Source organism: Cololabis saira, chromosome 9, assembly GCF_033807715.1.
Source record: "Cololabis saira isolate AMF1-May2022 chromosome 9, fColSai1.1, whole genome shotgun sequence".
NCBI classification, from domain to species: domain Eukaryota; kingdom Metazoa; phylum Chordata; class Actinopteri; order Beloniformes; family Belonidae; genus Cololabis; species Cololabis saira.
The window spans coordinates 33,314,751-33,340,319 of NC_084595.1; the positions used below are offsets into that span (position 1 = coordinate 33,314,751).

The 25,569-nt window shown below is 38.6% G+C and overlaps 1 protein-coding gene across 3 annotated transcripts in view; it reads left to right on the top strand.

Moving 5' to 3' along the window:
• Positions 1-25,569, top strand: part of grid2 (glutamate receptor, ionotropic, delta 2) — a 658,916-nt gene that overhangs the window by 444,264 nt on the left and 189,083 nt on the right. For all 3 annotated transcript variants that reach the window (XR_009783115.1, XM_061729310.1, XM_061729311.1), the window contains exons 7-8: positions 2,833-2,994; positions 5,725-5,844. Coding sequence is in view for 2 of the 3 variants with exons in the window: in XM_061729310.1 (XP_061585294.1) it covers positions 2,833-2,994; positions 5,725-5,844 (282 nt within the window). In the remaining variant the exon portion in view is untranslated. The remainder of the gene's footprint in view (positions 1-2,832; positions 2,995-5,724; positions 5,845-25,569) is intronic.

Below are 25,569 nucleotides of genomic sequence, written 5' to 3' on the forward strand. Positions count from 1 at the left end.
AATGAGATGGTTGTTCTTTCAGACCTCACACGTGACCAAGGAACACACAGCGATTAAAAACTGCAGATTTACCAGGATAGTAGTTGTTAGGCGTTGAATGATTGAATGAATGAGATCATCGTCTGCAGGTTTGGAGCCTTTCAGTAACTGTGTTGTGCCTATATAAACATTTTCTTATATAATAGGTGATATACTACGTGTTTGTTCTCTCGATGATGTCCAGGTACTGAGTCTTTACTGTAATGATAAGTCCCCCTAAACACAAGTCACATAATACAAATGTTTATATTCTATGGTAAATATGCTGTTTAAGTTTAAAGGTTAATGTAATATTGTAGGGTTAGAGTGCCCAAAAGTACATAAACCTAAATGTGATGTCCTCTGAAGATACGCAGAGTACAGCCTCCCTGTTTTTGGTGTATGAAACACACCTGCTACTGAATAACTCATTATGCCTCTTTGATTTTATCCGATTGTTTAGTGAGTTATTGTGAATGCAGTTGTATTTGTGTGTGTGTGCAGGGAACCATCTGGCATAGTCAGTCTATTTACTCAGTCCTCATTAACATGGAGACAAGAAGCTTGGTAAATCACGCAGCAATCGATTTCACACTGAATGAACTCTTCCTATCGCGCTCCTCCTTCTCTCTCTTGCTTGGGGGTGTCCATGGCCTGTCAATATATTTCGATTAATCTAATTCTTAGAGGAGAAATGATGAAAAGGTTTTGTTTTTTTTTTTGTTTTTTTTTTCTATATCTGCGAGCATATGGTATACTTATATACCAACTCAAAAGCTCTGCTACAACACAACCCTTTCTCTTGGAAATGGCCTGGGTCTGAAAGTACCTCACTCAGTACGTTTATATGCACGGATAGAAAGTCAAATTGTTTCCTTAATCTGACCGATATTGAATTTTTAAAAGCCATGTATACACCTTAGTTCGCTGTAGTCGAACCTGAAACTGAAGCTCTTGAGATCAAGCTATTAGTGCCAGATCATGCGGTCCTTATTTGAGTTATTCAGGCATGTCTAAATGCTTAGCCGAGCTGTGATGCCCCGGGACTCCCCCTTCTGGAAGGGACGACTCTGCGAAAGCCAAAATATCAACACAGTAGGAGAAGAAAAAGACAAACAACAAAGAACTAACTAGAAGAATGCCAACTCAAAAGTGTGTGTGGCCACCTAGCATCGTGGAGTAGAACGCACCTCACTCAATAATTGATTGTCTTCTTGCTCATGTATAGTTGGTTTTCTCGGAAACTCCAGTTTAATCCTTAGCTAGATTGTTGCCAATAGCTTGATTTAAATGTACAAGTAACTGCACTGACTGAGTCTCCTGCTCACATTTGAAGGGTATATGACATCCCAAACACAGATCAGACCAAAGCTCTTGCAGGCTAGACCTACGGTAACCTCTTAGGGGGGCACATGCACCAACTGAACAAATTCTACTTGAACAGGACTATATATTTCACAACCGTCCTTATCCATACAGTCCCTGCTAACACTGCAACAACTGCTAAATGTTTAAGCTGGTATGACTGTGTAGCCAGATAATCCTCATTTAAATAAGTATTTCCATGTGTGGAGTTGTTGAGGAATCATCTGCAGTGTTCGGAGGTGATTGTAAACTCCACTCTTTCCCTCCCCTTATCTTCCTTTCTCCCTGCAGGGCATTAAATACACCTAACAGGATTTATAGTCTAATCAAGGTTATAAAACCACTGAATCAATTTATAATATAATTCTAACTGAATATTAGTTTGTTATTGGAAATGCAGTTAGATAACATCATGCCATCTCTCTTCTACACCATGCCATCATTATGCAGGCGTGATGCCCTAAATGCAGAACAAGACATTTTAGTGCTCACTTTATCTTATATTCTGAGATCATCTACATTGTTTACTGTACATTATACAATAGAAATGGTCTTATTTCCCTTTCTATTGTTTTAAAATGTCCAACAAAACTTCTCTGTGGCTTTTAAATGAGGCACAGTCAATCAATCAAGCCTGAGTCTCATTTCTAGTGACTCAGCTCAGTGCTTATGTGTAAATATGTACATTTTCCTCCAAAAGAATGTTGCCTCAAAGCTGCATTTACCATGTAGATGAGGTTCTGTGCTCTGTCATTATGGAGGTTTGTCTCCAGCTGGGGGCCAGAAAGCAGAGTTTCCCAGAGCAAAGCTGCGACACAGAGATGGCAGGGGGTTAATGGTACCAACTGCCAAAAAAGATTGATGGAAATTGTTTTATATGCTGTGAAGATCACAGTCCTTTGGCAGGGCCAGAAGAGGATTCTGGATTCAGGCCAGTAAAAGGATGGACTCGGGTCCCTCAGGTCCCAAAGGCACTGGAATTCCTGTAATACTAACTTTGTGGGACAAAATTAAAGACTTTAATCTCTTATATCTACACAGATTAAAAATATACAAATAAATCACAAACTATTTTTGCTTCGTGGATATTTGTAAACAAGAAACTTGCAAGGCTTTAAAAAAAAGGGGGGGGGGGGTCATTTTAGACTATTTAACATTATTTTACATAAATTTAATTTTTAACATGGAAAAAGTCAGACCCATGTTTAGCTTTAGGTTGTAACTATTGTCAAACTATGGCATTACCTGCAGTTTCTCTTTCTCTTTTTGACCACTGCTGCTCAATCTCCAACGCAGGAATGCAAGAATAACTGCTGTGTTGACAGTAACCCCATCCATATAATTTATTTCAGAGAAAGATGAAATTATTCCACAGCATCTTAATCGGTAAATTTATGTCTCTCTCAGAGAATTTTAACACTTGCATTTTTTATGTTTCTCTGCTTCTAGATCAGCAACCGCTACATCTACGATAGTGTGTTGCTGCTGGCCAATTCCTTCCACAGAAAGTTGGAGGACAGGAAATGGCACAGCATGGCCAGTCTGAGCTGTATCAGGAAGAACTCCAAGCCGTGGCAGGGAGGCAAGAGCATGCTGGATACCATCAAAAAGGTAGGAAAATGCAAAATAGGTGCACACGCTTCCCCCCCCTTAAACCTTTTAAAAAGTGTTCAGCCACGTATGTGAGCATATTTGATCATACTGAGTCAAGTGCCTGAGCACACACACAAACACACACTTACACACTTTCATGCACACACTGGCACAGACGTAAGAAGTTAACTATTCCACCAAACAAAATCCATGTTTGGTGCAATAGAACACGAGTGAACTTTGCATGTTTAAACACATATGCAGTTAACCTTAGTGACTAGAGAATTCAAATGGGAACTTTCTCATTTATAAAATGAGTGTGATTTTTTGCTTCAGGTTTAACTATCATATACGATAGGAGCTTTCATTTTTGACCAGTCAGATATTTACAACATCAGGGCCTCACATCTATGAACTCTCACAAAACTTCATGTAACTGTCTTACGATTCTTCTGGCTTGTTAAATTCCTCAAGATTAAAGTTAATGGTGGGTGTGCTTTAAAAGATAGCATTAAACTACACCATATGCTACCTACCATAATATAATATGACATTTTTCACTTATCTGTCATGCAGAGCTTTTTCATAAAATGTAACATTCTACATCTACACCTGAACTTGCCTGATAGGTCGGTTAAGGGGGAGCTCACACTCAGCACTCTACCCTGACATTACACAGTTGGTGTTCCTTTCATTCTCCTGGCTCCAAAACCACCACCAGGTCCATCACATGACTTTATCTTTACCTACATTTGCATAAAATCAGACAGGAGTTGAGGTGATGGGGACTGGTGAAGGAAGGGTTGAGGGCATCGGGGGAATCAGATGGAGAGATTAACCAAGAGAAGGTCTGATCCTGTGCTACAGCAGAAACTCTGACAACAGCACAAGGTGCTCACGTCACCCTAAATACAGTATATACCTAAATGAACCTAAATACTGAGCCAATAAATTGAGCAGGGCTTAGTTTGCTGCCTCTCTGCTTTCCCTCCACTGGAGTCACAGGTCAGTGATGCAAACAACAGGCCAGTCTGACTCCGTCTGCTGTACGGCCTTCTTCAGAGTTCACAGAGAAGTCGTAAAACAAAGATTTGTTACATCTCCAGCGAAGCGATTGTCCTTCACGGCCGCCGTGTGACTTTGACTCCACGTGTATCTAAAAATAAAACATCCAGTGATTTAGAAATGCATTAATCCTGGTTGAAGTTAATGAGCGAAGCCACAAAGTTTTGGAAACCAGGCACAATTGCTCCTCACCTTAAACACTAGGAGAAATTTCAAGATGCGGTCACTGCTACGTCCATGATTTAATTCAGTTGCCTGGTGCAACTAAATTCCTCTCCAAGGATGCACAACGTCAAGGAGAAGGTTCTAAATAAGTTGACCAATTTTAATCGTTTTTATACATTAATTATTTCAACTCCAAATTTCCAAGTTCAGAAGCCCTGTAGGCTTGACAACCCACGTCATTATGTATTCAAAGGACTGCATACCTTGAAAAAAAAAAAATACATGCATAAATCAGCATAAAGTTTTCTTCATTCTGGCTCTTTTCTCAGCAAGATTATTGCATTCTTCTGCTCTGATTTCAGAGAGCTATGCATGTCACCTTGAGTTTAGAAAAAGGGCACTTTCATGACTGTTTATTTCAAATGCCCTCTACTTTGATATAAATTAAAAAAAAGAAAACGACTTCTGGGATGGCGCTTTGAATGATGAAGCCAGGTGAAATGCTTATTTAAGATCAGTGTCAGACAATAATAAATGAGGAACGGTGGCTTTCATATCTGTCTCTGTGCTTCACCTTGAGATAAGGCCGAGGTTTAGCAACCCTTTCATCAGCCAGCCCAGGCTGTTAAACCGACCCTGATTACTGTCTCAATAGAGCTGTGTTCTAAAGTCCTAAACAGTAATAAAGCTAAGTTCGGCATCTTAGCATCAGTTCCTCTTTACAGTGCATCAGCAGTGCTCTTTATTTGCCGCACTTGCCTCGGTGTTTAATCAGTGTTTTAGTATGTGGGGCCATCATGGTAATGATAAATACTAATTTGCAGTGACTGATGAGCAGCGTTATTGATGTTGTTGTTTGGTCCTCATTGACTAATTCTAAGTGGAGAATAAAATGCAGCAGGTGGAACTGCTGTTATACTGATCCTCAAAGCCCAAAGTTTATGTTGCATTCGTGCTGTTGATAGACTGCTGTTGCTTTATATATTACCACCTTTGAGTCTCAGTGACTCAAGCAGTTTAGGTTTATGATTCATTTAAAAATTTTATTGACCACTTTTAAGGCACAGTAAGCTCTGTGACACAGCCCGAGATCCTCAGCCAGAGCCCATGAGGCTGTTTCAGAGTCCAAGCTTAACTCTAGCTGATTTATCATTGCAGTTATTAAGAAAACTCTCAGCCTCACACGCCTTATAAACACCTCTCAAATCATTTTCTTCTCTGCCTTTCAACTATTCTCAGAGACATTTGGCGCACCTTTTGCATCCATTATTAGAGTATATTATAGCAAATATGTTTGAGCTATTTGGTATATGTACTTACCAGGGCATCATAATAATTTCATATTGATCAGGTTTCAGTGTCACTGTGACTCTCCAGTACTTAATCTGTCAGCTTCAAGTTCAAACTAGACTGACAAGGACCTTGATTAAAACTGCAGTAAAAGTCAAATGAGCAGTGATGATAACAGTAAAATGAACCATCAGTGATACGTGTGTAAGTTTGATCTTCTCCTTGCAGTTTGGAGTGAGTGGTCTCACCAGTTTCTTGGAGTTCACTGACAACGGCACGAATCCCAACATCTTCTTTGAAATCCTGGGAACGAATTACGGAGAAGACAGGGGACGAGGAGTCACCAAGGTAAGCAGCGCACTACTGTGGCTTCTCCTCAAATGTGAGGAATGTTTTGCCAAATTTCTCGATATATTTGGAAATTCCACAGTACCTGCTATATGAAATATTTTTTTTCTGCTTTATATCAATCCATTTAGCTCACTGTTTATGCCACTGGTGTATACAAGACCACAACCCTGCTACTGTACCTTTGTGTAGGATCCTTCAAGTTGTTTTTTTTTTCCTCTTAACCAACCAACTAGCTAAGTCGTCAATAATTTTAGGAGATCAAATACAAATAAAAGCAAGTATTGCCTCCGCACCATCTTTTGGCGCTTATCCACTAGTACCTACTCAGCGCGCCCCGACTCGGGATGCCTCGTCCCGCCTCGTACCGCCTCGTACCGCTTCCACTCCCTTCATCCTCGTTTGTTTTTCAACACCCAGGTGAGAAGTGGTGAGAAGTGGGTGGGTTGGAGCGAATCTGCTGTGACGTATTTGATTGTGTGATCTAAACGGAGAAGACAACAAAGATGAGGAGATGATATATGTGCTGCTGGGTCTGTGGCTTGTGTTCGATATCAAGTTAAAAAATGAGAGCGAGAGAAGCTTCAAGCAGCGACGCTTTTTTTTTTTTATTTTGTTCGTCGGCGCTGGGAGCCATGAGCAGCTATGAAGTGATAGAGCGCCTGGTAGATCTGGTCGTTCCTTATCGCCCATCTACATCCCTTTTTTATTTTCTCCTCAGCCACCAGGTTTATGAACATCTGCACCTCAGAGTTGGATTATGAAACAGACGTTTGCGCTGCCATTGCCTGTCGGATAAAATGAAGAGCCGCGAGTCGCTCGCACTGACTCCTGCTTCCTGATTCAAACGTCTGACGACCCCGGCCCCCCGACCAATCGGTGGCCTGTAGTGTGATGACGTCAGATACAGCCGACTCAGCACGCTCAGAACCTCGGCAGAGTAGTTACAGAAAAAGTACCTACTCGGCCAGCCTTTACCCGTAGTGGAGAAGCGCAAGACGGGGGCGTGGCGAGGAGAGTCCCGCAGAGTAGGTACTAGTGGAAAAGTGCCATTTGTTTTCACATGTCTGGTTACCTTTTAATTTTCCTGTTTATTTTGTCCCAGTTATTGGTTGAATCTGAGTTATGTTTGGTTTAATGGACTTTATGAAACCATACATGTTCTTAACATTATTTGCTTATTTACTGTGTTTGTGTTTTACTGGCTGTGTGAATGTGGGACTCTGCAGTTTTGAAGAATCTGTGTAGTTAGTTATCATTGTTGATACATCAAACGTGGGTTTAGCTTCTTAATCTGGATATAATGTACACATCATCTTGAAATCCATAATTCAAGTAATGATATTATGGAATAATTACTTTCATAATGCACAGAGATAAAAATCCATTACTGATATGACTAACTCAATTTAGTTTATTAGACAAGTATGTTAACAACAAATGATAGGGTACAGATTACATCATCATCATACATTTCTGCTGGGCATGATGATAGATCCGTGCCAAAGTTCAGTATGGGGATTTTTTGCACCATACACAAGAAGCAGAACACAACAATAAAGACTCCAAAAACGAATTGTGTAGCACATTGGTCCTCCATGCCAGAGGAATCTCTTTATAGATAACAGTGAGCTCTGATTATGGATAATGCAGTGAGACACCAACATAACACAGCATGCCATCACAGACAAAATTAATCTTTAAAGCACGGTATAATTACATTAAGGCACAATTCCCTAATCAGAGAGCATAATTACTTCTGAGGGAATTAAAGTACGTGCTATACAGTATCCCTGCCACAGTTCCCCTGAATACTCTGAGCAGTTTTTGGTTTGTCATTGGGATTCAATTAAATTCAAGAACAGAAAAAAAAATTCCCTTTACAGGGCTGTGTGGAAACTTTTTTGTTGCTGAATGAAGCGTCTCCTCCTCCTACTGTCCATAGAGGTTATCTACCGTACAAAGCATGGCAGTGTACACCACATCAGGTTTAAAAAAGGGTTACTGAGAATAACTGCTCTCTGACCAGATCACCACAAGGAAGAAAACCCAGACATTGAGCTTGTTTTATTTGATGTGTATACAAAACTATGCAAAAACAAAGCTAAAAAGAACTTAAAACTAAAAAAGAAACTAACAGTAATTATCTCACACTTCAAAAGTTCTAACACTCGCACTGACGATGCGAAAAGAAATCAGCTTAAAAGGAGGTGGAGAAAGAAATGTTTTTTTGCACATAAAATAACTTCTCCTAACTCCTTCTAACTGTATTGTAAGCTTGATTTGAGAGCAACTAAAATTGTAAGTGCACATTCATGACTGTGACTGTTGATCATGTTCATGATGTTTCAAAACCCAAATCTGGACAGATGCTTATAAAACACTATAATGTGTTTGCACAAGAGTCAGTGATTAGCCATTTCAGTGATAATCTTTGTAATCTCCAACAGTGAAGGTTAAGAGGTTTATTTTTGTTTCCGTTTTATTTTGAAAGTCTCTGTCCTTGTCCTTGTCCTCAGTTTTCACTTCCCTTGTTCCCATCTGCCCTGATTGTTTGCACCTGTGTCTCGTCTCGTCTTTCCCTTCCTCCCTGCTGGTCCGTACTGTTTTATCTCCTGTTGTACTCGGTCCTGTTTCCTTGGGTTTTTGAGTTTTGTGTGTGGGTTTCCAAATTTTTGTGGTGTGGCATGAGTTCTGTTTTGACTTAAAGGAGACCTATTATGGCATGTATTGTATAATTTAAACAGGCCTTGAATGTCTTAAAAACAATCAAAAGCTTGTTTTTTCTACTTAAATGAGAAATTCAGCCTCTGGGCCATGTTTTTATCTTTACCGTTTCTAACCTCCTTCTCTATGAGGGATTCTGAGGGGGAGGGGAGGCTATGATAATGAGGCTCTGCGCTGATTGGCTGCCTGAATTACGTGTAGCAGGGGAGGGAACAAAGCCTCGCTCTGGCAGAAGAGCAGCCGGCTGCGTACACTATTAAACCGTGTCCCATGCGAGCGAGCTTCAGTGACAAAATCAATTCCATTGCTTTATTTGTTTTGTATTGGACTGTCCTAACTGACCGCGAGTTTAACGGTTTCAGTGTGGACAGAGAGCGTCCGATGTCACGCAGCTCGACGTGATAGTCGGACGCTCGCATGCAGTTATGACACTGTGTAAACGACTCCCTGGGATCTTAAAGCCTGAATTACGGTACCCTGCGCTGTAGGCTCTGCGTTGGTGTAACGCGGAACCATAAATCATCCTTTAGTTCCCTGAAGAGGGAACGGGTCACCTCGTCTTCACACTAATTCACACAGGAAGATTTAATTGAATTCTAAACAGGTACACCAGTTATTTACTCCGATTCCTCATCATTTCATTTCTTATGTTACAAGACAAATGAATCATGTTAACTGTAAAGAAATCACAACACTGAAGGTTCACAAATGGCAACTTTATTATTAAAAAAAAAAAAAAAACATTTGTACACACTATATACACCACTTATATACACCATACACTGTTTATATACAGCAAGTTGTATGTAAATAACATGTATGCACTATTGCTGGCTCAAGGAAGGACCGTGTGTCGTTGAACAGCTTCAGGTGCATTGCTTGGAAGATCTGAAACCATCGACAGAAAAAAATGAGTGAGTGGCTCCGTTAGGTAACACTGGAGCCACCGGGGCCACTCACCGGACCTCCGGTGTTACCCGTAGACAAATATAAATAACATAAAAAATTAACGTCACTTACCGCTGACTCATGTGCAGTTGCCGGGTCCGTACTGTTGGTACTGATCCTTTTATGAGGGTAAGTGTGTATGCAAAACCTAATTTTTACTGTCCCTCGTTGTTGAAACAGCCACACGATACACTTGTACGCTTCCAAACAATGGCGGACGCTCTGGCCGGCGGAGTTAGTTGTGGGCGTGGTTTCAGCAGCGGAGGCCGACCTATGGAAATCGCTCCCGTCGTTACGTAAGACAGGAGCAGAATCTGAACGGCTCGTAAAAGTCACATCACACTGGATGGCTCATCCGGGCGGCTGTACAGACACTGCAGAATTTGGTTGCTTTCCTCCTTCTCTGAGTTGGCAGGCTGAGGGGAGACCACTTTATATATGTTAAAGCAAGAAAAAACTTGTTTTTCATAATAGGTCCCCTTTAAGTTCCTTTCGGTTTGTTCTTTCGTGCCCCTGTTGTGCAGCACTTTTTGTTTAATTACTTTTTACAACTAGACCTGACGGCTCCTCTCACATTTGGGTCCTGCTTCCACTCTACAATAGCCATGTTGTGACACCAAGAGGTATATTAAGTTATTTAATATCTCTTTTGTTCCAGAATTTGCTTCAAGTACAATTAGAAATCGTAACTTTGGCGATGGACTTTTGACAGACACCGAACCGTGTGCCAGAAAACAGCATAAACAAGATATCTAGCTGGCTTAAACGAGATCTAACTTGGCAGTGAAACGCACTGAACTGAAAATGTTACAGTTGTTTTTAGTAAATTGGTATAGCGATGATGGAAAGCTGTCTTATATTCATTGTCTTTCTAGAGTTTCTTTCTTCTTTAATGAACATTAATCACAAAATTCGGCAGTCAGAAATCCTTCAAAACCTCATAGATGATAAATATGCAACAAATGTTAATCCAGTATAACTTAATATTAAAACATGATCATTTATTCAAACGAATCACATAAAAGTGCTAAAAAGACTTTTTATTCATTTCAAGTCCAATTGGATATAATTAAATGAATGATAATTCAGTCCTTTTAAAGATGCTGTCATGTCTGCTGTCTGTTTATAAACTGAAGAAATACTTAAAAGCAAAAGTGACAAACTGACATGATTAAAGTATAACTGATGAGGTCAGACACACATATGTTCAGTCTGTCGCTCATAAAGTTAACAAAATCCTGTTGAGTGAAAAACAAGTTCCAATTATTGAAAATATACTGGAAGAGGAAGAGTTTTGTGAGCATCCCAAGGAAGACTGAGTCAGGCGAAGAGCAAGGCATCTGTATACAGATTCGTAATTCTGTGTGCAGAACATAGTTTTAAAGTGGAGCAGAGGGCATTTGTGCAATACGAGAGGACGTTTTGAGTTAGCTTTGACATAAAGTCATACAATGTATAACAAGGAATACAACTTTATATTCAAAATCTTGGTTAAAGACAGTAACATACCCCCGTGACACATTGAGTTCTGTTCTTTAACACTGATTAAAATAACCAACACTTTCATGAATCAATTTACAAGCAAAAGGGTGACAACTGACCTATGACCTCATTTTCACTGCACTTATGTCAAGATGGATCTGTCGACAGAACTGACAGGATTAATGTCAGTGCGTGCTGCCTCGTCTTTGATTTTGATTGATCAGTGAGCGAGATGACATTGGCAAGATCTGCTTAATTCCGAAACTTAAACTATTTTCAGCTGTTAGAGCCACCAGCAAAGTGAAGGATTAAGGGCTTGTTAGTGCAAAAAATGTTGATTGTTGTCAACTTTGACCCAAGAGATTTGTATAGAATCAACACCTGCCTGTCAATGAGGATCTGCCACAGCTGAAAACACGGTTTGCTGGTGGTTAAGAGTAGGTGTCATCCATCTTTCTTAAACATGTGCTTGAAAACGCTACTTCTTTAAAGTACAGTGTTTTTTTCTTCCTTTTCTTTTTTCAGCCTGTTATGTACTTATATTACTTATATTATATTTTACTAGAACGTAAACTTTGTCCGCCTCGCTTCCAGAAGGCATACTTTGTTTCATACAATATTAACAGAAACACAATTTAATTTTATTTATTCATTCATCAGAATCAGAATAATGTTTATTTGGTCAGGTCAGACAAGACATGGAATTTGACTCGGTTATTTTTGCTCACTCTACAGTAAATAGGTAATAGACAACCTATTATTCATTTATCATACACACCAGTACCATTAAATATTTTCCATTTCTGATTTATGGAAAACAGAATCCCTGTAATACATGAACAGGTCATAAAAGTACATATTGTAATTTATTATATTCTGTTGAGAATACCACTTAACCTGTGGTTTCTAGTCTGTCCTCTCAGCCCTCTTATCCCTGCTGAGAGTCTCATTAATGACATGCAGACAATCAAGTTTTTTTTTCTTTTTTGTGTCTTACATCTCACCTTAATTAAGGTATTCTCAGTGTCTCTTGTCTCTTCAATGTGCTTCTCTTTTCATCTTTACCATTTCCACTCTCTCTCATCTTTCGTAACTGCAGTTTAATCAACCCTCCATTTCCTCTTTTCTCAGTCACTGGTCCCCTGGTCTGAAATGTATCTCCGTCATGACTCACACATTGGCATGCGGTTGTCTACTACTGTAGTAATGGTAATACAGAGTACCTGAGATCATTCATAATCATTACCTCTACCCAGCGTTAGAAGTGTCTTTCTACTCCATTAGCTTCAGAAGCTATATATTGGAGCTTATATCGCTGTCTCTATACATCTAGGCATGCCAAGCTCCACTGATCTCTTACATGAAAGCGACAAATCTGAAACGTGTAATTGCTTTGTTAGCTATCTCCAACATCTTTAAATGACTTCAGAGAGGGAAAAACAGCATTACATATTTTAGAATGTGTGCACTGAAACAGATACATTGTGAGATTAGAAGCAGGCTTTATGTGATATAGATGGGAAAATAAAAAGTAAAAAATAAAATAAACAGTGAAAAAGGAGAGATAGCTTTTTATTTTATAGATCCCTCACAAGAGATAGAGAAAGCAGCCAGGTTAAGAGAGATTCACAGTCATTTCACTCTTGCACTTTTATAGTTCATCCACTCGTTCTCTATCATTCACTTCTCATCTGCACTGCTGTCCTAAGAGTCAGCCTCTAGTTGGACACCTTTATCTGACAATCACCTTATTGTTGCATCTTATTTTACTTTTGCACTTTTAATTTTTCAAACGAGTGTCATGTGTGACTGCTGCTGGATACCTTGAATTTCCCTCGGGATCAATAAAGTATCTATGTATCATCTATTTATCATTTGGAGGAGAGACGGAGCCATTCTACCGCTTCAAAAGAATCAATGACAGACAAAATGCAGTATTCTCAGATTGAGGTGACCTTCAGTTACCAGCTCCAGTCTCTTTTGACACGTATAGTAAAATTATATTGAATCCTCACAGGCTTCTTATCATGTAGAAAACATGTTGTTCCTTTTACATGATTTAAAAGATATGAGGCTTTTTCCCCCTTTTAATGTGAAGCCTTAAAGTGTTCGGCAACTCAAATACAGTTAATAGCTGCAGTCAGCAGGGAACACAGGCAAACCCGTGAACATTTATATTTGCATAAATCTTCTGGCAAGTTTAAGAATGTTAAGATGTATCTTTATTTATTTATTTATCTTTTGAATGTGCATAATAATTTGTCAGACTGCATGACTGTCAGTACATAACATGTAATCTCCCTTGCTGCTTTTCCTCTAAGCACACAAATTAAAATAATAATAATTTAAAAAAAGACCTGGTTATCAAACTGCTGCACCTCCTATAATCTCAGTTAACTGTCATTGACAGCCTTTATTCACAAATCCAAGTCACATTGATATATTTATATTATTGTTTATTTAAATAAAGCATATTAGATGCACACATTAACTTAAGAAGCATGATGCAAAAATGTTATTAATATTAAATCTATTTCTCTTTACTGTAGTTTGTCACAATTTTTATGTGAATAAATACACACACACGGGGGGGTTAGATGTTATAAGACCGCTAAATAGATGTGAGTTGTAAAAGTGAAAGGTGGAATAAATTGCTGAAAGGACACAGGGAGAAGAATGCCATTGATTTGTGCTTCAGAGTCTTTCTACTCCACTTTTTTTCCTCCTAAAGTAAAGTCTGTGCTGGTGTCTCTGTGGAGTAACAGAAAAAGAATTATATAGATAAAGAAAGAATAAATACATGAAGACTTTCAAATAAATAGAATTTACACTTGAGCATCTTTTGAAAATATCACCCGAATTTAATCCATGTAAATCAGGAGTGTTATTCGTGGGCTTAGGGTCTTATTTGTGGGCATTCAGTGTGTGTGTGTGTGTGTGTGTGTGTGTGTGTGTGTGTGTGTGTGTGTGTGTGTGTGTGTGTGTGTGTGTGTGTGTGTGTGTGTGTGTGTGTGTGTGTGTGTGTGTGTGGTCAATTAAATTGTATTTATATAGCGTCTATTACAATACAAGTTGTCTCTAGTTGCTATCCACGGACCCAGAACACGACCCCCGAGCAATTATTACATAAACAATGGCAGGTAAAGACTCCCCTAGTGGGAGAAAAAACCTTCAACCAAACAGTGGCAAGAAAAAACTCCCCTTTAGGAGGAAAGAAACCTTGAGCAGGACCAGGATCATAAGGGGGGACCCTCCTGCCGGAGGCCAGCTGGGAAGAGCAGGAAAAGAGAGATCAGACACAGAAAAGGAACAGAGAGACACAGACACAATGGGTAATTGGTGGTATATATACAGATTAGGGGTGTCAAATTAGCGCGTTAATTGCGATGGTCAGTCACACCTTGTAGTGGACATTGATTGGCTGTCAATGTGTTTGGGCGTGTTTAGCTACGCTGGTAGACTCCCATTGTAGCTGGACAGGCCTGGGGGGCAGGAACGGTGGGAGCGGAGAAAAGAGGTGAAAATGGAGCAGTATGTGAACGTTGTCGGTCCAGTGAATGGGGAATTTACATTTCTAAAATGCCCGACGGCACCACTGATAAAAGTAGAGTGATATGTGTTCTTGAAAGGACTTTGTTTACCACCGAAGCAGCTCCAGTTTAGGTACAACATAAACCCAGAGCACCCGGTCGTGAGTGCAGCTAACGTTAGCAGCAAAGATTTTAGCAATGTATCAAGCCACAGCAACCCTTTTCACCAAACTAAACGCGAGGAGAGCACCCCGCAGATACGCACGTCTGCGACCAAGAGGATGGCGGATGTTTTTGCCAAGTGGATGTAAATGGCTAGGACTGCATCTGTTCAAGTCTGTTAAAAAATGAATAAATTACTTTATAAAGCCACTTCTTTTGTTGATATATATCAATCTTTTGATCTGCCACATTAATGAAATGAATTTAAAGGAAAACACCTCAAGTTGAGGGCTTTTCAATGCAATTTTTAGGTGAGATTAAAAAGAGATTAATTACAGATCTTAATTTCTAAATTGTTTTAATTGCTTGACAGCATTAATATATATTTTTTTCATTTTTACTCAGTTTAATAGCAACAGTTTCTACTAAAAAACATTCCTGAGCCATTTTCCAGCAAAATATAACTTTCAGGGCTGAGCCTATCATCCTTTTAGGAAATATGCTTTGATTGAGGAGTTATAAAAATATTGATATTAATTAACTTTGTTTTGGTTAAGCTTTGGATTTATGTGTCTTTGTGCAAATAGAGGAAGAACAGAGGTGGTGCTTGTCTTCCTTGTCAGTGAATTAAACAAAGAAGAAGACATGGTCTTTAACAAAGACGCAGCTTAACTACTGGGATAACAGTGGCTAAGCCCAGTAATAGCATGCACCATCTGATTAGTCATGTACTCATATAAGTTCCCAGCTTTGCATGTTGTTAAAAAAAAAAAAAATGTCCGAACAGAATCCAGATGAGACTTTGGCGTACTCTTTTTGCAGAATAGTATTGTTTCTGGCAAAAGAAACAGTGTCTACCTGTTTTGTTTTTTTTCTTCTGTAACTTCCTATCAGGTGGCGGATGAGCTTTGAATTATTCATTTAAAGCCACACTTGTCTTTTACTCTTGTCTACTTATGGATACTTAGTATTGCAGACTTCCACAGTGGCCTGACTGATGTCAGCGATTTATTTTAGCTAGAAGGTTAAATCACTCATGAGTGAACACACATACCCCAAGCAGCAAGTTCTATTCAGGGTGACCAGAGCACAGTGGACACTGGATGCTGATTGAAGCTGACGAGCTGCCTCAGGTGTCCTTGGATCAGTTTAATTGAGATTGCGCATGGGAATATTTGTTGTATGTGCCAAAAAATGTATTTCCAAAGCCAAAAGACAGATTGATGTTCATACTTGTGTGACTAAATCATGTAAAACATTTTTTTTCAAAACTATGACAAACCCCACTTGGAACTTCACTGTAGTCCCACACATACAGTAAACAGTTTGTGTAAAGAGTTGGGGTGACATCAAACTCTAGACGACCGCCACTCGTCTTCCTCTGTACTTGTTCAAACAAGATGGAAGAAGTTTTATTCCCCAAGTACTCAACTGTCAATCTCTCAGCCAAGATGGATCAAGTGCAGTGACATAAAGAAATTGTGTATAAGCACATTCATTTCTAAAGAAAGCTCTGCTTCTGTAGTCAAATGATAGTTTTAACTGTCCACATATAGGGGGAGTTAAAACTCTGGATACGTGCTGAAAATGCTCCCAGAGTGAAAAATGAATCCTGCAGTTACATTACCTGATAGAAATGTTCATTCTACTCCAGAGCTATTTCCAGAATGCAGCAAGCCTTATTTTATAAATAGGTTTGGATAGGTGTTACACGTTGTACAAATCCGGTGCCAAAAAGAAAAAAAAGAGCAAATCAGCTTTATGTATTTCTGATGTCTGGCTTCTACAGTCAAGCATACTGGAGTATATGTTTAAAAAAAAAAAATCAGTCCCCTCCAAGCTCTTGTAAAAAGGAAATCCAAAATCTGCATATGTGTATATGTTCAGAGTTACAATATGATTTAATTTCGTTTTTTTATTCCATGAGCTATTTTCATTCGTCTTACCCCTCAGTATTAATATCTTCTGTGAAAAGCAGATCATATTTTTTTATCAAAGACAGAGATGGAGGTCACTGACAAATATATCTGCCGACTTTGATATTAATACAAATTAGGTGTACAGAATGATAGAGCAACAAGTCAAAATTGTTTGGGTGGATATTACAATAAAAGATCAGCAAGGTAAAAATGAAAATGACAAGGCTGGTGCTCAGATAGAAGACTTAGATGGACTGCCAGTCTTAACCTAGTCTTTGCAATGTATTGGATATATGGAATGATTGACGAAGAAAAGGTTTGGCAGAAGCAAGAATATTAAGGTGTGATAATGTGGGGAACTAATTGGTTGTGACCTGGTTATAAAAACAGCTCTACTGAGGTGGCAGCTGAGATTGACTGAGAGATTAGTGGAAAGGATATGAAAGAAGGAGACCAGTGTTCTGACATCAAGGATGTGTCCTTGTGTTAAGCATGCTGTGCCTTTGTGAACAAGGGCATCTAGCCTGGACAAAGAAAAAGGAAGGGGACCTCAGCCAAACAAGAGGGAGGAAAGGAGCCCCTGAGGGGCAGATAAATTGTTCAAGGGTTCACATGATGTGAATCATGACATATGGAAGAAATGGTGGCAAAAATAAAAGTACTTTATGTCACTGGAGCAAGCCTATATACAGTATCATGTGTTAACATTCCTGCTCCAGCAATGGGAAAAAAAATAGTATCCAAGGAATGGTGATCAGTAAGACTTTGTGTCATGGGATAAGATCTAATTTCTTCAGAGAAAAAGAAACAGTGCACAAGTATAGATAGTCTGGGAGTTAAAACACTTTTTTATACTAAAAGCTATTTCGCTTTGTCCAGGGCTACCTGATAAAAGAGAAATTGGATTTGAAAGTCAACTTGTACCTAAATGCTGATATGATTATTATGTTATCCAAATTGACTGTAGCCTCGGTCACTGTGATCACATTAAAACGACATAAGATAAAGCTGGAAAGAGTACCTGTACTCAGCTGGATAGATGATGCAGTGATTGATTACCTAACAGTGCCTTAGTTCAGCAGGAAACTGGCACATTTTCAACAAAGCTTCCACAGTTTCTTCTAACTACATCTGTGCTGACTCTTTGACAAATATTATTGCTAAGCACCAGCACAATAAGAGGCTGTGGAAATGATTGACCTGATGAAACAGCTATATTGACCTGATGAAACAGCTATAGGAATTGATGGGATTTATTAGTACAACAGTCTTGTACAGGCTTGGTTTCCACATCCTGCCCTTATCTGCCTTATATTACCAAACATCTTCCTAATTAGTAGAACAAGTATGTGCATGTAGTTTTAATCCCAAACTGGCCATGAAACTGCTGCTCTCGCTGCACATAACTCTTACTCAATTACCAGAGTATAAAGTTGATATATAAGTAAGTCATTGGCCTATTGTTTTCTGATGGGTAGCCATAAACTTAGAGACAATGAAGTAAACAAAGCTGGTAACAGAAATGAGGAGTTGCTTCATGTCTCGCTTTTCCTAGGTATAATTCTTCCTCTAGAGGCCACTTGTGGGCCCTTCCCTCTTCCACCGGATAATCAGTAAATATTGCCCTAAAGCTATTAAAAACACCAGCCAATTATTGTCCTCATAATTGCCCAGGCCTAATTTTCTGTGCAAGCTTTTTTTTTTTTCTCTCTCCATCACATACATTGTATACTTATACCAAAATGTGATTTCCCCCGGGAGCTGTTAACTTCCAAAGACCCACTTTACTAAGAAAATCCCAGAAAAGAGGCAGTATTTTCTTTTACCCGCCTGTATAGTCCATTATCTTGTTCAGGATAAACCTCACCTCACGCCACTGACCCAGTAATTATTAGAAGTAGCCTGTCATTGAAGAAAGGATTATTAAGTCGGAAACATATGTCTTGTGTCAAGCAAAAGCAGCTGTCCTTGTTGCTGTCTGCCTTGGATAGCATGCAATTCCTGAGTCCCTTAAAGAGATAAAAAAAATCAAAACTAAATTGACAACGGGCTATCAACTAATTAAAGTGTAATGTTGGTCCAGTCACTTGCTGAAACACTGTGTCCTTGAGGGAAGATCTAAGACATATGAATATCAAGAAGCAGATATCTGGAATGAGATCAGCCTCTTTTCAACACCGATGGGAAATTGCTCCGTGATTTGACTAAATGTTATATATGTTATATTTTTATAAAAAAATTTCAGACATGAATAAATACTGTGCAAGAAATGCTAATGTTGACATGCTAAGTCCGTAGCGTTAAGGAGTTTACAATGGCTAATGTCTGGGGTTGTCGGGTTTGTGCAGCAGTTCAAGAAACCATAAGATGAACATTCCTTTGTGTACTGACATTTCAACATCCTTTCACATAATTGGACCTGGATAGTTGGTAAAACTGACAAGCTGCCATCTCTTTTTTTGCAACCTGCATGCAGATTTACAACCGTTTGCGTTAAGTTGACTATAGACTACATTTACACTACTGAGTACATTGCCCATGGAGGACACAACTTTCATTTAACATCTGCTTTGACATTCATAAGTGCATGTGTTTTGCATCAGACTGTCATGTAAAAGGTAATTAAATTCAATGTCAATTCAATTTAATTCATACAGGTTCTATTACAATACAAGTTTTCTCTAGGCGCTTTCCAGAGACCCAGAGCATGACTCCTGAGCAATTATTACTTGGTAAAGGTAAAAACTCCCCTAGCAGGAGAAAAACCTTAAGCCAAACAGGGGAAAGAAAAAACTCCCCTTTAGGAGGGAAGAAACCTTGAGCTCATAAGGGGGGACCCTCCTGCCGAAGGCCAGCCTGCTAGAGCAGGAAAAGGGAGATAAGAAAAAGAGAATGAAGATCAGAGAGAGGAGAGGCACAGATATATTGTCAATGGTACAAAAGACAAGATATATTAGTATGAATTATCCATGAGCAGGAGAACTAAGAGCCCTATGTTCATATGACTGATACATGGTTAGTTGGTGACTATATGCAACAGATGTTGACAGCAGACACTGAGCTTCACACACAAGTACAGCTGCATATCATCAGAATAGCAATCAAAATTGAAGTTACAACCCTCTGAAACAGCGTGCATGTGCAGTAGACACCATACCGAAGTAAGATTTATTATTGACCAAATACTTATTTTCCACTATAATTTGAAAATAAACTCTTTAGAAATCAGACAATGTGATTTTCTGGATTTTTCTTTTTCATTTTGTCTCTCATAGTTGAGATATACCTACTTGCACTACTGGTGTCTTGACTAAATACTTTTTTGCCCCACTGTGTATATATTAGGGGTGTAACGATACAGTAATCTCATGATACGGTACGGTACACGATATTGAGGTCACGATAACGATACGATACAATATTATAGCTGTATTTTTTTAACAACCTTGAATGAGGAACATATGACTGGAAAAAATTTTCTTTTTATTTGAAAGACACAAAATACAAAACAATGCTGTGCCTTTGCCCTATTGTTACAGTTTGTAACGCTTTATAACTTTAAGTTTTACTAGTAAACACAATATATTAATATTAATAACCCAATATCGCGCTACAGTTGGTCAACTCCACGACACGTATCGTGACGTTTTTATATTGCGAAATTTCGTGGCATGATATATTGTTACACCCCTAATGTATGTGTGTGTGTGTGTGTGTGTGTGTGTGTGTGTGTGTGTGTGTGTATATATATATATATATATATATATATATATATATATATATATATATATATATATATATATATATATATATATATATATATATACACCCTCATATTTCATGCCTTATTCATTTACTACACCTGGCTTCATCTGCCAGCACACTCACGCAGCTACACACACACAAGTTCACTGATTGAAACCTATCTCAGTCTATCAGTGGACTGAATATGAAACAGTCCTATCATCGATAATCTGCGAGTGAATCACCGTATGCCTACAGTAGATTTTCTCAAGGGTTTAATAAGCTTGGCCAAGGAAGATTTATGGTTTGTACATTTCTGTGTGTGCGTGTATGTGTGTGTTTGGCTACACATACTAAAGCGATTACCATATATTTGAACTGGTTCGGCATGTCTTCCATCTTTCCCTCCCTCTTCTCCCACCTTTTTTTCCAGACCCTCCTTTTTCATTTCATTTCCTCTCCTCTCTCCTTCGCTCTTCATGTTTATCATTGTACAGCATTCTGTTTGTTCTGGTTTTTCCGACTTTGAGTGTCTTCCAGGACAACATTTCGTTGAAATGTATTAAGGTGTCTGTGCATGTTTAAACAAACTAATGACGCTTCTCTTTTGAGCAGATAAACGCCATTTAGTCTTTCATTCACAATAAGACATCATTTTCTCACCTTGAAAAGTGTTTCTCATTGGCCAAATCAGATGAAAACAGCTGTGTGACTGAAGACAACAGGGGTCTTTGAAACCACGTTGTTAACTACCCCCTGATTTACTAGGTTATTTACTCTATGGGAAATTGTGATAAGTGTCTAGAACCTCAAATAATAGTGATCACTTGCTTAAGTGAGGTGGGACATATTTTTCTTTTTCCTTTTTTAAGCTAAATAGAATGGATAATCCATTGTGTACTGTATAATGTTAACATATGTGTACAAAATTGTCTCACAAATGACTGTAACACTGTGTTAGTGACAGAATCAAACCTCAATGTTTAAAGGAAGATTAAAAACACTGAAATTTAAAGAGAAAAGCACCAAAAAGATAACTTAGTTTTCTGCCCACTAATCCTTAAATTAAGAACAAAAAGCTTAATTTAAAGACTCACTGATCCTTGTCTTGGATCACTGCTAATTCATTTTACCAACATTTTCTTAGCACTGGAGTGTCCAACGTCTAGTGTCTTGCTTCATTTCTACTTGGGCGGAGTTAACAGTAAGTCTGGGTGTATCGCATGCTCAAGCTCAATCGGACTGACTCGTTTTAGAAGCAAAAGGGTGCTGTTAGATGGTTTCCTGCAAATGTGTGTTTAAAAAAGTAAATAACCTATTGTGATGGACTGATGATCTGGTCCAGCATATACTCCACTTCAATCCAAGTGATGCCTGGGATAGATGCCCACAGGCCCCCTGTGTGTGGCATAAAAGTGGCTGTGGAAAATAAATGATTTAATGAACAGCACCTCATCAAAATCAAATCTGGACTTTCTGGACTGATGCCCCACATTTTAGCAAACCATTATCCATCTTAGTTTTTATTTGTAATATGTTGTTGTATGCTTTGAAGAAAAACGTTTTCTTTTGTCGTCAAATATTGCTACAACTGCTTTGACATGGCATAGCTGTCAAACGTATCTTTGTGCACATATTTGAGATTGCATTTTCTAAAAGGGGCATAATGGTAACAGTGAAGACTCCCACAATGCACTGATGTTGATCTAACACTGTTTGATTGCGGACAGTTCAATATTATAGTATAGAAAACATTATGCTAATTATGAGCAACAATGTACTTACCACAGATCTATGAAAATGATGTGACGTTGAATGTAAAAGAGAATATTACCTTATAAAACCTATTTTTATATTAGCATTTTCTGGGCTGTTTATAGAAACAGGTAAAAACAATAGTCTTTTTATTTTTTCCTGACTTATCATACTTTTTATCATTCACTGCCTCACTCAAAAGATGCCTTGTATCGATGTAATTAACTTCTCAAATAATGAGAGGTATTCTCTTGGTTTCATATTCAATCTCCTATCGTTCCATTTTGAAATGCAACTTACAGCTTATGAGCCTTTTACTTTTATTTAATGTCTTTGTTCTGCCCCTATTTAACAGTTGTATTCTTGTCCATAGTTCCTGCCATAGATATTGTTTCTTGTCTTCTGTATAATGTCCTTCTTCCCCCTCTCTTGCTCCCGTTCTCTCTGCCAGCAAGGCCTGCAGGCATCCAGCAGCATTACAGCATGTAAACCTCGGATTACAGCAGCCAGCACTGCATGCCTCTGTGGATCACAAATGTTCAAGAGTGTGAATACACACCCACCAACAAACCATTTGCAAGATATTTACATAGCTGTGGACACACAGAAACCTTACATAAAATATTCTGACTGCACGTGGATAGCAAACATACGGTATGAGTACACATTCAGCGCACACATGACCCTACTGTGCACCTACGTCCGTTTCCCGCTCCATGCAGAGTTCCTTAGCTTCTCCTGCACTCACTATGTCACTATCACAGTTAACAAACCAAAGGATTAGCTCTCTCAATGACTCTGTTTACCGATCTTCTCTAATGCGTATTGATGCTGTTTACCTCGTTTGACCCTGGCCTCCTTGCTCTCTGTTGCCAGTTGCCTTTTTCATAATTTCAAATCTGTGCATAACAGTCTTGAAATTGGCTCCTGAGTTTTTCATGCTGCCGGAAATGTTCTTCAACCAACCATAATTTTCACGAGAGATAGGGTCCTGACTAACCAGCCTGAAATACGCAAAAAGATCTGAAGTTGTTTAAACAAAGAGAAACTGATTGGACATTAAAGTAACCAATGCCTATACATGCTAATTAAATGCTAATGCACTCTGGGAGATTTAGAGGCAGGGAAGCTTCAAATACAAATTCCAGTGGGTGATGGTTAGTGATTTCCACAGAAAAAAAATGCATTCAGCAATGTTTTAATCAATAGTTATGTGTTTCAAAGCAAAGTTCTGAGTTAACTGCACTTTGACCGTCATGTGGTTTGTGAGGCAAACGAAGGTAATGTGTCTCAGCATCTCCTACTGATAAACAAGATACCTGAATCCAACTCTGTCTTCTATTATAACGTTTACGTACCGGAAAACAGCAGCTGACAAGCTGTTGGATTCACTGTCCTGCAGTACTCTGTCTTGAAATAGGACCCCTGCTGGGAGCAGTTAAAGCAAACAAGTCAATGAAGTATTGAATGAATGAACATAAACGTAACGTGTGTGTATCTTTGAGAAAATGTTCAGATATATATATATATATATATATATATATATATATATATATATATATATATATATATATATATATATATATATATATATATATATATATATATATATATATATATATATTTAAAAGTGTATTTATAATTGTTATTTAGTTTTTTTAAATATTTATGAGTGTTGGAATTCTGAGAAGTGTAGAGTGCCAAGTGTATCCTCCTGACAGAATGGGTGTGAAAAAGCTTTGCACTCACACTGCTGATGTGAGCGTTCATTTCTTCAGATGTACCGTGCAAGACGTCTTGCTGTCTTGGGCCAGTCGGGTCGTACATATTTAGTTCACTCTTCTGGGCTGTGTGACTATCTCACTGATGCAGCTGACTGACACAGATTTAGTGTTTGAGAGCAATTTATGTTACATACCTTTATGTTAGTAATTTAGCAATTTGATACATAAAACCTCATTAATTTCTGAAGGGAAATTAATGCTGGCAGTAGTCATGATATCAGTCTCTTAAAGGAAGATTAATGACGTATCTTACTTACCTGGTACTCCAACTGTACTTTCTCAGCAAACAGATAAGACTTAAATATTTTAAATAAGCGAAGAGTGTGTTTTTAGGATGAGGTGGATGAGCCGAGATCATTCAGGAGATGGAGAAAAAAGCATCCGAGAGCCACCTGGAGTGTATGTCACCAACAGATCATTGTGGGTTGAGAGGTCTGAGTATATCAGATGGTGTTAGATGTTTAGATGACTGGTGATCGTCCATCCATTATCTATATCCGGTCATTGCTATTTAGAGTGACGTGGATCTGCTGGAGTCTGTCCCAGCTCTGCAGGTGACAATATTATTATGGCAACATTGTGTATGAACTCTACCAGCTCAAACTTGTATTCTCCACTGGATCCTCAACCTCCTACTCTCTCTCCTTATCATTGTACTGCAATGTTTGATACATCTTTTATTTACTTTCCCATGAGAAGAATAAATGCAGTAATAATCCACTCATCCCTCTTTTCTTCTGTCCCCCCCATATATGTATATAAATAAACATATACAGATTTTTGTAGACAATTTAATCAAATACCTAGAGGACGCATGGTGGTATGCTGATCAGCACTGCTGTCTCACCGCTGAAAGGGTTGTGGCTGGAATCCTGCCCGGGGCGTTGCTGTGTGGAGTTTGCATGTTCTCCCTGAGCTTGAGTGGGGTTTTCCAGCGGGAGTGAGTGTACGTTTGCTTTTTTAGCATTTTTTCAGGTTTTCATCTTTTTAATCTCTCTCATCTCTGCGAGACTCTGTGATGGGCAGGTAACCTGTGCAGGTATAGACTCCAGCTCCTCACTGCTTTATTAAGCCATGGCTTTACATTAACACATTTATTGTATCTCTCAGTGTCAAACATATCTGAAACATGAAGGTTAATTGCTTTGGAAAGCATTTACTAGGAACAATTCTCATTTATGAATTTCAAGCATTATGGTAATTATTTTCTTTTTTTTTTCAATTAGAAATAGGAAGACAATAAATTAAAAGACAAAGTTAATCATGAAATTACTAATTAATTTAAAGTTTGCCTTTTAAAAATCATATTCAAGCACAAAGTTTGAATTGTATGTGCACACAACACCCAGTCTAGCCATCTCAGACACATTCAGCCACACATCTTCCCACGATTCAAGCAACCAATAAACACAGCTTGCAGCTCTTCTGGGAAATCAAAGCAGAGCTTGTTTTTCCCACCACTGCAATGATCGGTTTGTATATACTAATAGACTATGGCTGTGTATGCATGTGTCCGTGCTTATGTGTGCATATGAGTCAGAGAAAAATGAAAGAATATGAGTAGTCCAGTGGACCCAGATGTGTAGCTTATTACTGGAGGTCCTGAGCAAAATTATCTAATACTAATAATCTCAGTTTTCTTTTGTGTTTGTTTGTTTTTTTACCCATTTTTCT